The 13,209-nt window shown below is 32.6% G+C and overlaps 1 protein-coding gene across 1 annotated transcript; it reads right to left on the bottom strand.

The window, feature by feature from the left end:
- Nucleotides 1-2,083: 2,083 nt before the first annotated feature.
- On the bottom strand, nucleotides 2,084-2,977 carry LOC120119498. Its single transcript, XM_039139314.1, has one exon. The coding sequence runs from the start codon at nucleotides 2,861-2,863 to the stop codon at nucleotides 2,348-2,350; it is 516 nt and encodes a 171-aa protein (XP_038995245.1). The 5' UTR covers nucleotides 2,864-2,977; the 3' UTR covers nucleotides 2,084-2,347.
- Nucleotides 2,978-13,209: the final 10,232 nt, after the last annotated feature.

Here is a 13,209-nt window from a genome sequence, read left to right as displayed (position 1 = left end):
TATATATATATATATAATTAAAAAATTAAAAATTAAAACACGAATTGAATTTAACATGGGTTAAATTGAAAAGCAAAACGAATCAAGTGGCCAAATTAAAAGAAAATCAAAATTAGAGACCAATTCAAAAACGAGTTTTGGGTTAAAATATGCATATAGGGAACACGAGGGGGCAAAACTATGATTTTCCCTCTTTGCTTCAAAAACACGCAAGTCATGCGTGTTATGGGTCGGGTCGGTTAGGTTCCACGGGTTGACTATATAAGTCAACAAATTCTTTTAAAATTTCATTTGCCTCACTTTTAAGCCAAAGCCCTCTCCCCCAAATCCATTTTCTATGCATCGTTCTTGGATGTTCTTCAAGAACAAAGAACACCACCATATTTTCTAGAAAACGGCCACCGCGCCACCTCTTCAGTCATCAGCGGCGAGAATTTTTTTTGTTTTTGAAAACTTTTTCGTGCCCCCAGTGCAAATATCGAGTTAGTTTTTACAAATCGACCTAAGGGGAGACTAGATCTGAGAATGAAAGTCTCGACAGCCTCCCCCTTTGTTCCTCAGTCTTTCGAAAAAAAGTAAAATGAAAACATTGCATGCAAATCGAGAACTTTGAAAAAAGTATGAGCTTCTACCTTGTATTTTCTTTTCGAATTTTTGCAGAAATAAGAAAGCTTCGAATGCTCTAAATATTCGTAAAAAAAATCTACTTGTATTTCGTATGTATTTCCACCATATTTTCGTGAGTATTGTTTTGATTACAAGCATCTTATTTATAGTCTAAAAGAGACTATTTTTAGTCTTGATTTATTTGGGTTTTTGACTCCTAATAGCACTGAAATTTGTTGGTTGTTGATGTTGATGAGTTCACGATGTTGTGCTGAGCGAAACGGCCGGAGGGAGATGTGTGAGTGGCGAGGGGTCCTCGGGGGGACAAGTGGCGCCAAAGGGAAAAGCTTTTGGAACCCTAGTATCAGTTCGGGTTGAGGACTTTGACCTAGTTCGGGGCTCCAAGTTGGCTTCGGGTCACGTGTGGTCTGTTGGGCCTCACATGTTTCTGTTGGGCTTTATAATATTGGACCTGAAGAAATAAAAATAAAATGTAAATTTATATGTATTATAGCATTTATAATATTATATAATAATATTAATTTAAGTGGACGAAATAAAGTGTCTTTAATAGAACCCTAAAGAGATATTTAAAAAAGAAAAAATGATTTGTGCTGAGGAAAAGCGTGGAGGATAATGGAGGAAGTAATGGTCGTAACCTACTGGTGCCATCAGTGTTCTCAAGTGGTTATTCCGATCATGGAAGTCGAGATTAAATACTCCAAGAAGTTTTTTATTTTTCTTTACCATTAGTTAGAACATATTATATATAAAATGTTGGAATATAATACCAATTGAGGGACTCACCCCTGTGGTTTTGGTATGCCCCTAAAGGCGTTGTAGGTGTTGGTTCAATCCACCCCAAATAAAATATCCTCCAATCTAGTAGTGGCATATATCAACACCTAATTAGATGTTAAATTTACAAACTGAATTAAAATTATGACCAAATTGAAAGAATATATAAATATTGATGATCAAATATATAATTATATTAATTTTATTAACTGACACATCATCATTTATGTTAAATGTTAACTGTAAGTGGTGTAATTGAATGCATTTAAATAATTTTTAAAGATTAGTTTACCCTTAAAATCAATTCTTCTGTGATATTAAGCCAATTTAATTAGTGTAATTTGTATAGCTTAAATAACTTGGCAATGACTTGGACTTTTCTAGAGCAATTGACTGTAAATCTAAAGATCAATGATGTTTGGCAAAGTCTTTTCAATTGATGAAAATATTTGATACAATTTTTTGAAATTACATCGGATAATAAATTGGTAAAAATATATGTATTTTTATCAAACCACTGATGGAATTAATTTAAGGGTAGATAGACAATCTAAAGTTCAACAACAATAATTATCTTTCTTTTTTTTCTTATCAGACAATAATTATCAACGTTGAAGGGGACGTCAAGGTTGCCAGCCGCTTGTGTTTTTCTTCAACAACCCCACCAATTATTTAATTCCGACGACCCACTTTTCATTTTTTACGAAAATACCCTAAAAGCCTCGAACCACGCATTTTTCCAATATCTAAGATCAAAATTGAGGGGGGGGGGAACTGCCAGAAGTATACGAACATGGTGTTGACCCTCTTGATCATATATCACAGTACTGGCAAAAAGGAAAATGAAGAACAAAACTTATAGGAAAAGATATAAAAAGTGCATATTTTTTTCTAATAATTAAAAATATGATGATTCTAGAATTTTTCACTCATATGCTATAATTTAATCTTGGAATCCGGTTTTTTCAAAAATTGCATTTCTGACCCTCCTCAGATCTCTTCCTTTCAAGGTCCTCCCTATCCCTTCGTGAACCGAGAAGGGTGCGATCCTCGCCCTCGCCAGTTGGTTCGCCAAAAACTCGTGAGGAGGAATCCGAACTCCTCCTTCCGACCAATCGTCGCCTTCCGCGTCATTATCGTCGCTCTCCGATCTCCTCCTATAATCACGGTACTCTTCCTTCAAAATCTTCGACCAGTCGGGTATGTTAACCGGCAGCGACGCTGGCGCCTCTCCTCCGACCGAATCCCCTCCACCGCGCTTAGTCGACGTCTTCTTCGCTACTCGACTGGCGGACCGGAAGTCAGGCGAGACGGGGCTAGTGGAGACACCGTTGTTGTAAATATCGGACTCGTCTAACTCGAATGCCGCCGAGTCGTAACTCAGCGCTGCTCGGAGTTGTGAATCGCTCGACAGGAATCGGTAGTTATTTCTGGAGTAATAGCTTTTGCTGCTCGCCATAAAAAGGAAATAGGAAAGAAAATCTTTCAATTCCCTCTACTCTCTCAACTATTCTCTCCACTTTTTTTTTTTTTGGTTTTGAAATTTTTCTTTGGTTTTCTGATCATTTCGATCTCATTTTATAAAGGTTGGATTCCATAATGGATAAGACTGGTTCGCTCAACTTAAAATTAAAAAAATAAATCAATATGCAACTCGTAAATTACAAAAACACCCCGTAATTTCCAGGAAATGCCACGTGGATTCCTCGTTACTAACATAATCTCGCAAGTGGAATTTGAAAATAAAACCGATTCTGGAGATTTCACGTTTAAGGTTTTCATGTATAAATTAATTCTAGTGATGTATTTTGATTTGTCAGTTTAATGAATTATTTTTTAATATACGAATGTAATAATTAATCATAATTAGTTTAATTATACTTTTAAAGATACATACTGTATCTATCCTTGCATTTTCTTGGATAAACTATGACAATGGTCACTCATATTTGGGCTAATGTTCGCTTTTACCACTAATGTTTAAAAAATTGCAAACCGATCACTGACATTATCGTTTGTTTTAAAATGGTCTCTCGATGTTAACAACCGTTAATAGGCGTGACGGAAATACAGTTGGACCATTATATGCTGACATGGATCATTGACCGTCACATCTAGATCATTTAGACCGACTCTTCTTCTTTTTCAACCCAACCCCTCCTTCCTCAATCCAACCCCATCTTCCTTTCTCTTCAATTTTCTTCTTCCCAATCAAACAAATTTACAATTAATCCAATCATTATCCTAAAAATTAATAGTGTGATTTTTCAGATTGGAATTTCTTTCTCTTCACTTTTCTTCTCTATAGCTTCCCAATCAAACAAATTTACAATTAACCCAAACTCTGATTTTGTTGGCTGATCTGGTTTTGCTGTTTTCTTGTTAAAATCTGTGCTTATCCTTCTTTCCTTGCTTCTTTTCTTATGAATTGCCAGAAGAAGCATGTAGAACTAGGAAAGACCACCATGGTGAGCAAGAAACATGGTAATTATCACGCTTTTACCCTATAATGGAGGTATGTTTAGACTTGGTTCATTCTTTGGGATTTTTTTAACATTTGTGACTAACTGCACTGTCTTTGCACTTTCGAGTAACTTTTAGTTTTAAGTTCCACTTTAGAATAAATTAAATTTTATAAATTGTTTTGGTCATAAAATGATACGTTGTCTGTTCTTTCGGCCGAATTTAATTTTTGGAGGTATTGGTTGGAAACCTTTTGACTTTCTGTGTAACTTTTGTTTTTGAGAAAGATCCAAACTTCTTTCTGTGGTCTAATTTTCCAATTATTTAGTTATACCATGTCCAGACCATTAAAATAAATCCCAATCTGAAAAATTACACTATTAATTTTTAGGATAATATTTGGCTTAATTGTATATTTGTTTGATTGGGAAGCTATGGAGAAGAAAAGTGAATAGAAAGAAAGAAAGAAGATGGATTGAGGAAGAAGAAGAGCTGGTCAAAATAGTCCAGCTGTGACGGTCAACGATCCATGTCAACATATAACGGTCCAATTGTATTTTAATAGGTTGTTAACGTCGAGTGACATTTTGTAACAAATAATAATGTTAGTGACCGGTTTGTGACTTTTTAAACATCAGTGGTAAAAACAAACACTACCCCAAGAATGAGTGGCCATTGGCGTAGTTTAACCTTTTTTAATAATTTTTGTACAATTATTAATGTTGTATATCAAATTTTTTAACTAAAATTTCGTTAAAGTGCATATATTGATACAGTTGAGGAAGTTTTGATTGGGCGTTTCAAGCTCTATGCTTTCACAAATATTCTTCTCCTTGAGCCGTTGAAAGTGGATAAATTCAGCATGATTCGTTGAAGTATTTGACATTTTTTGTGTCACTAAATTGTTTTTATCCGAATTAATTGTAAAACTAGATTATTTCCTTAACAACCTGAGTTTTAACCCCAGCAGTTTCGATAAGGACACGTGGACTTGCAAAGGCCACAGATGAGCACCACGTGGAATGGTAACTTGTCCACACAACTTAACAGTGGGTGGCAAAATCGGGAAAACTGGCTTTCGTCTCTCGCTTTGTATTTTGTAGGAGTGGGTTCACCTGACCGGGTTCCAGGATAGGCCACAGAAAAAGCGGTCCCCTTTTAGATGGTCGAGGATTTAGACACGTGTAGATAGAGGCCCACATTTTACACGTGGCTTCCAACCGTTTAGCGTGAGGTAACGAGCGTGATCGCACGTGAAGTGGGGCCCCCAAGCGGAATTCTTTAATATATTTTATCCGTCCCTCTCGATCGCGCGTTGGCTTGCCAGCTGGCTCGATCACTGGACGTTTCCAGGACGCATCGCCAAGCGAGAGAATTTTGGATCGGAGATTGGTTGAAAGATCTGTACTCCTTTTGGGCGCTGCGTGGAGGAGTTTATGATGGGTTGAAGTCTGAACTGAATTCAACTTCACGTTTTGCTTGTGAAATTCAATTTATTTATATATACTTCAAAGGCTTTCTTTCTAGAACACTATTAGCATTTCATCCCCGTGTGATTACGTGAATTCCATAATTTTACAAGAAATTATTTTATGGTCTCGGTTCATCACGTCATCCGTACCCCAATAAATAAGAGTAAAAAATTTTAAATAACTTCTAAATAATTACCTATTATTTTTTTACATGTTAGAAAGAGACTAATATTCACCTTAGAAAAATGAAATAAAAAATTATTATTGGTTGAGACCACAGATGACGTGATGAGCCGGGACGATCTAATAATTCTTCAAACTTTACAATTATGGAAAGCTATTTGGTTGCCACTCATAAAGACTTATAGGGATCAATTCTCATCTGATTTCATTGTACAGAAAACATTTAAAATTAAAAAAAATAAATTAAATGTAGAGGAAGATTTTCATAAATAATATTTCGGGTAATGTGGAAATGGAATTCAAGGATTGTTTTTTCAATGAACAAGTTTAGAAGAAAAAGTTTAACTAAAATAATATAATGTGAAGCAAATTTAAATGAGAAAAGGTATAAGAATGATGACAGAGTTGGAGCCTACCCTTATTGGCATCCCTACAAAGAATAATTCTTGGATTATTCCGATGTCAATGAACTTAAAGTCCTTATTTGATTTTATATAATAAAATATTTATATGTATATTTAGGTCAAGTTAGATCAAATATAAATTTTAATCCAAAAAATCACATCGTGTTTTGAATACAATCAATATAGGTATTTAATTTTCAAATTCGATTATAATAGACTAAAATTTTAACTTGACCTATAACCGTACTTATACATGACACCATCTTAACGAAAGTATCATCCAAAGATTATGACCTAAACTTTACATCCCTCCATAAAATTAATAAGAATGTATTCTTTTAAAAGAAGCGGTTAGTTTTATTAAATAAAAAGGAAATATAAAAAATTATAATAAAATGTTTACAACCATAAACGTAAACTAAACATATAATTAGATATTTTCTTCTAACCATTATAAAGAAACTAGTCAGTTGAGATAAAAACAAGAACTATACCAAGAAAAAGTTATAAATCCATCCAAAAATCTCGAATAAAAGATTGATACGAGCATATCAGCAAACGAACCTCAACATGGGATTAAACTATTGAAATATAATTGACAATCGCAAATCAAAGTCAAGCATCGGGAGATAACCATCTCTGAACACAAACCACGTATTCAAATCCAATTCGAGGTTTTAAAAGAGGGAAGATTAACAGGATAATGTATAAGCACCATCTTGATCAATAGAGACAATGTCAAATCCAACCACGAGAAAATAAAACGAAAAAAGTCAAATGATCGATAAAAAATGCAAAAAAATACAAAATATATTATAAAGGTAGAAAAATATGTCTCAGAAAGACAATATTATTAAAAATTATAATCTAAAAGGAGTAAAGAAGATCTGTTGTCGACAATCAACTCTAAAAGTTGATGCGGCCTATTAACAAATGTAAAAAAGAGAAAGGAGTGGCGCAAAACTTCGGAGAGAATTTAGGCCTAGGGTTTTACTTTGAATTGGACATCTTAATATGACTTCAAATTATGTCAAAAAAATAAAAATGATTTTTTTTATTGAACAAAGAGCTCAAACTAACTTAAGGGAATCAAAACCTTAGACATAAGCCATCCTCTTGGAGGATTGTGAGGGGAAACTTTTGCTGCAAAATCATCTTTGTGAACCGTCTTAGCCAATTTCAAGGCCAAACCAAGGGTGGTAGACAGCAGCTTTGGACCAAATGGGACAAACTGGTAGACCTCCAATAATTATTAGGTCCAATGTTGGTGAATGAAAATAATGTAATTTTCATATTGTTTTAAGGAAAAGAAAAAGGTGTCGATTTATTTATTTATTTTGTAAACTGGAAAAAAGGTCGATTAATATAGAATATTCTTAGAAGTGTTTCGTGAATCTAAAAATTCGGACGAAAATGGAACTTTGGCGCTAAGCGTAAAAGAATAAAAATATGCCTGGGAATATAAGGTAACAAAATTAATACAATTATAGAAATATGTTTTTAAGTTTTATAGAATTTTGATATATAGAATCGTACCTTGTTATTGTGTCACGTTCAGCACTCTAAAAAGAGGTGTATTTTATAAGAAGGTAACAAAATGTATTAATCTAACGTTAGAACTATGCACAAATCAACTTATCTCGATGATTTAAGGATCATTATTATTCTTAGAAGTTATAAGTTCGAACACCAGTGACTGCAACATGATTAATTAAACGTTTATTGTCAAATGATTGAGATTATTTAGAACATATATTATTTTAACTTAATAAAAAAATTAAGAGATGACGAGTATAAAAAGCAATAACGTCGTATATTTTATCGTGACTTCATTTAAAAAATTGAAAATGACCCTTTGATAGGTGACATTAGAAGGATCCTTTAACTGTATAATTTTATGTCAAACGCCAACAAGTGAAATAGGTCTGATGGACTAATTGTGGATGCAAAGCTAATATAAAACGTCATTAGATTAAATATGAAAAATGTCATGTCTCGTCCTCTAAAGAAGAAGTTGGAACAAAATAGACTGGACCGTGGGAGCAACCGCTCGGTGTCTCCAATTTTTTTGTATTTATAATTAGGATAATTTTTATATTTATAATTAGAGCCCTTAATTCTCTAACAAATATCACATCTAACAGAAAAATACCTAGAGATGACAATGAGTTGGGTTGGATTTTTGTCAGCTCCGGCTCCGACTCCGACATTCTGAAACCATAAACTAAATCCGACCCTCCTCCGATTTTAGTATTATTGAACCTGCTCTGACTCCGACCCGAAAAATAAATGAAGCACTCGATTTTCACACAACCCGAACCAACATATATTATAAAAAAATGAACTGGACAAGGAAAAATAAAAGTACAAGAAGAATTGAAATCTGAAAACAACAACAATATACCCATAAAATTAGCATATATATTTTAGAATAACAAAACTAAAATTCTTTTGAAGAAATTTTATTAAAAAAATTCTGAAAATAGAAAAGAAATAAAAGATTCAAAACACCCATAGATTAAAAAAAAACTCAGATTTTTCAATAAAATAGTAGAAAAAATTCAAAATTTCTTTTTTTTCCCCTTTAAACAAAAATAAAGAACAAAAGAACTCTTAAAAGGAAATAACGTCTGTGTAATGAAAAAAAAGAGAGTAAAGTTAAATGGCTTTAAACATTTGAGAGAGAGAGAGAGAGAGACTTGAGAAGAGATGATAAAAAAAACAAATTGAGAGAGGATGAAGGAAACGGCAGAAAGAAATGAAAAAGTTAAATAATAAAACCCTAACACAATATATATATATATATATAGGGTGGTATTTTCGTAAATAAGTTAATGTATTAGTTTAAAATATCCAGGTCAGGTCGGACTTTTTTAACTTCAAACCCGACTTCGATCTGAACCCGAAAATCTTTCATACTAAATCCGACCCGAACCTAAATTTTTTTTAAAAAAAATCCGTTCCTATCAGATTAAGTCGGGTCGAAACCCGTCGAACTCGGATTAAATTATCATCCCTAAAAATACCTATAAGAATAATTGAATAATAAAGAATATCATATCTCATTCCCTAACAAGGAAGGTGAAATACCTATAAGAATAAATGAATGCATTAAAACTTAAAAAATAATACTATTCTATTACACATATATTTTTAAAAAATAATTAAAAACGATGATATAAAATTTAAATATTCTATGTTCTCCAAAAAGTCAAAAAGCCGGTAGAAACTCTTGGAATATGATATATATTTGTAAATAATAAATTAAAGAGAGTGATGATGAGATTAGAATAAAGCTTTTGAATAAAAATAAAAGGCAACGGTCCATGTTCCCTCGATGATTTTAGAGACATCATATCTCAGTTATTTATTAACTGAAAGATATCGTGTAAGATAAAGAAACGTCTAGATAGGTGTAAGTTCTAAAAGATATGATTGAAGGAATAAATATTTATCTTATGTGACATAAATAGATGATATTTTGATAAATAATAAAAAATTGTATAATTTCAATATATAAATAAGAAAGTCGAACTTTAATCAACTAGTTATTATCGTTATAATTTAGTTTTAGTAAGTAATTAAATCAACAATAATCACATGATATTGTAGCAGCTTGGGTGGTGAAGAATGGCCAATGTCTAATGGCTAATCCCCAAAAGCTAGGGATGTCGACACGATGGAGTAATTATTCCAACATCTTCTTTAAGAAAAATAAAATAATAATAATTATAGCATGTTTGGGTGTGAATCTAGCTAGGAAAACAAAACCCTATTATATTTTCTCCAACAATATGTTCATCTTAATAAACCCCTTTTAACGGCTACGTTACTTTTTTCATAAGTATTTTAGTCTTTTTATATATTTTCTAAAAAAAATATAGATTTAATTTTACACACGCAAATATTATATTACTTGAAGAAAAATAAAATAAAATTCCCTTAACTCATTAAGATCACTTCACGAGTTCATTCATGAATTTATATGTATGGTTAAATTGATCATATATATATATATATATATATATATATATATATATGATTTTAAAGTCAGAATTAATTCTTCTTAAATATTTTTTCTTGATATGAATTTAAATTTTACTTGAATTCATTTTTTTGTCTCTCTCGAATTTTAGATATACATATTTAATAAGTTCTTTAAATACGAAAATTAGATATATTGTTTATTTCTAATGTTTAATTTTAATTTATTTTTATTTAAATTTAAATTATTCTAAATTTGATATGACTCAATTATTGTAAAACTAAAATCAACGTAAAGTTAAATTCAAAGTAAGTATCATTGAGACCCATAAGGAATTGCAACAGCTTTTGCTGTGCAATATGCTTGGAATTTTGTTGAGAAACTTCACAATTACAGGCCGAAAGAGGGACTAGGGCATGATATTCATCCCACAAAAGTTTTAATCGTGTAAAATAAGCTGAAACATTAGAATCACCTTGGCTTAGAGTGGCAATTTCACGATGCAAGAAGAAAATTATGGATCCATCTACCTTGTCAAAACGTTCTTTCAAATCTGTCCAGACGTGAGCAGCGCTTGAAGCAAACACGATTCCAGCCGAGAGATCACTGCTGACCGTGTTGAGAATCCAGGAAAGGACGAACGCATTACAGCGTTCCCACTGAGAGTGCAAGAACTCATCGTAGTCCTCTTTGCAGCAGGTGCCATCAACAAAACCTAATTTGTTTTTCGCCAGCAACGCAATCCTCATAGAGCGGCTCCATAAGTTGTAATTGTCAATGCCAACCAGGCGATGAGAAACGAGAACGCCTCCAGGTGTATCAGACGGGTGTAGAAACAAGGGATGGCTGAAATCAAGAACGGCGGTGGTGTCAGGGGTATTCATCTCGTCAAGAGAAATCACAGAGAGCAAAACTTAATCAAGAGGAGAGGATTGTGGGTGGAAGGAAAAAACACGGGAAGAGTGAGGACGACCCAAGAATAACCTGGGCTAAACTGATACCATGTTAAAATGAAGTCTGGACAGAATTATATTTTATTCCTTATACTTTCAATTACAACAAATAGGTCCTTTATATAAACAAATTCATGTAACTAACTCAATAACTAACATCTAACAAACTAACAGAATGTGTAACAATATTTAAAAACAGTTAACACTTTTCTAAAAGAATGGCCAATGTCTAATGGCTAATCCCCAAAAGCTAGGGATGTCGACACGATGGAGTAATTATTCCAACATCTTCTTTAAGAAAAATAAAATAATAATAATTATAGCATGTTTGGGTGTGAATCTAGCTAGGAAAACAAAACCCTATTATATTTTCTCCAACAATATGTTCATCTTAATAAACCCCTTTTAACGGCTACGTTACTTTTTTCATAAGTATTTTAGTCTTTTTATATATTTTCTAAAAAAAATATAGATTTAATTTTACACACGCAAATATTATATTACTTGAAGAAAAATAAAATAAAATTCCCTTAACTCATTAAGATCACTTCACGAGTCCATTCATGAATTTATATGTATGGTTAAATTGATCATATATATATATATATATATATGAATTTAAAGTCAGAATTAATTCTTCTTAAATATTTTTTCTTAATATGAATTTAAATTTTACTTGAATTAATTTTTTTTTGTCTCTCTCGAATTTTAGATATACATATTTAATAAGTTCTTTAAATACGAAAATTAGATATATTGTTTATTTCTAATGTTTAATTTTAATTTATTTTTATTTAAATTTAAATTATTCTAGATTTGATATGACCCAATTATTGTAAAACTAAAATCAACGTAAAGTTAAATTCAAAGTCTCAAATAATATATATTTTTTTGAATAGAAATGTATCAAAGATTACATATGATTTTAGATACAGGGACCATAAATGTCTTAAAACATGATTCAGAATGGGCGAGGGAACGACACTGGACAAAGTGACACCCACTTGACGTGGAAATTCGATTTTCATAAGAGTATCCGCGACCATGTTAGCTTTGCGGGGATCCATTTGAATTGGGTTTCCTATTATCGTTTCCGCAGTTTTCCAATTGCACGAACCAGGGAATGGTTACATGTACCAATAGCATTTTTAGCTTCGATGAGTTTTATGGCTTCAAGGCAGTCAGATTGAACTATGATTCTTTCAAACCTTGGTTCCAAGCGAGATTCAGACCGGTAAACATACCCCAAAGTTCAACCTAGAGCGGTGAGCAATGACAGATAAAACGAATGAAGCCTAGAATTCAATTTCCACCACTGTTGTAACAACCTAATTTGGCCCGACTTGAAGACCGAATGATTAAAGCGTCACTGGAACCACTAAAATGGCCAACATAAACTTTTCTTTAAAACACATGGAAATCATCATATAAATAACATCGATTAAAATCACAAAATAAAGACATAAGTATTCAAGTTTACAAAAGGGGAGCTCCCAAATCATATCACAGTATTAAAAATAAAATAGATTTACGAATTAATACATGAAGGTGTACGAATATTGTCACACTAATAACTAAACTATACTATACACATTCATTATATGATCATGCTATCAAGTAAAGACATAAACATACAAGTATGTCAAATACACATGCAGAGGTAGGCATCATGGTGTGGTCGGCGGCTTTGCTACATCTCGGGACATATACTACTCTATCCTACCTAGGGTTAGATCCAGAATTTCTACATAAAAAATATACACCTGATCGACCTACTCCTCGTGAGTACAAGGGACATCTGCGGCTGGCCAACAACTAAAGTGCCCTGACACTAGCTAAGATATATACATATATTCTAAATATACAAGACGGCCAACATACTGCTAGACTAACTCGGGTGTCCTTACTATTTCCCAAGCATCACACAATGGCTAGTTTTATAATGTTCTTATTCTATATTGTTATTAGTTGTAGTTGTGTTCATTAGTTGTTCTCACTTGTAAGTTCATTTAAGAAGTTCTAGTGATTCTAGACCCCTTTCCAAACCCTTGAATCAAAGTTGGTTTTCTTGCTCAATTCAGGATGACGGTATCGATACTAACCCTTTAGTATCGATACCCACCCTTGGTATTGATACTAAAACTGATTGCTAGAATATGATAAAACCTTGTAGTATCTATACCCCTATTAGGAGTATCGATATTGTTGTATTAGGGTACCAATACCATCTTGGGTATCAGTTCCAAAAATAGGTAGTTAGTTTGATACCGATACATTTACTTCAGGTATAAATACCTCCTCTTTAAGTGGTACATACTCCATGAGTATCGATACCAAATTTGGCT

This window comes from Hibiscus syriacus, unplaced genomic scaffold (assembly GCF_006381635.1).
Source record: "Hibiscus syriacus cultivar Baekdansim isolate YM2019G1 unplaced genomic scaffold, ASM638163v2 tig00000991_pilon, whole genome shotgun sequence".
Lineage (NCBI taxonomy): Eukaryota > Viridiplantae > Streptophyta > Magnoliopsida > Malvales > Malvaceae > Hibiscus > Hibiscus syriacus.
Note: the sequence above shows the minus strand (reverse complement) of the source record. Positions and strands in the feature narration are given on the sequence as shown.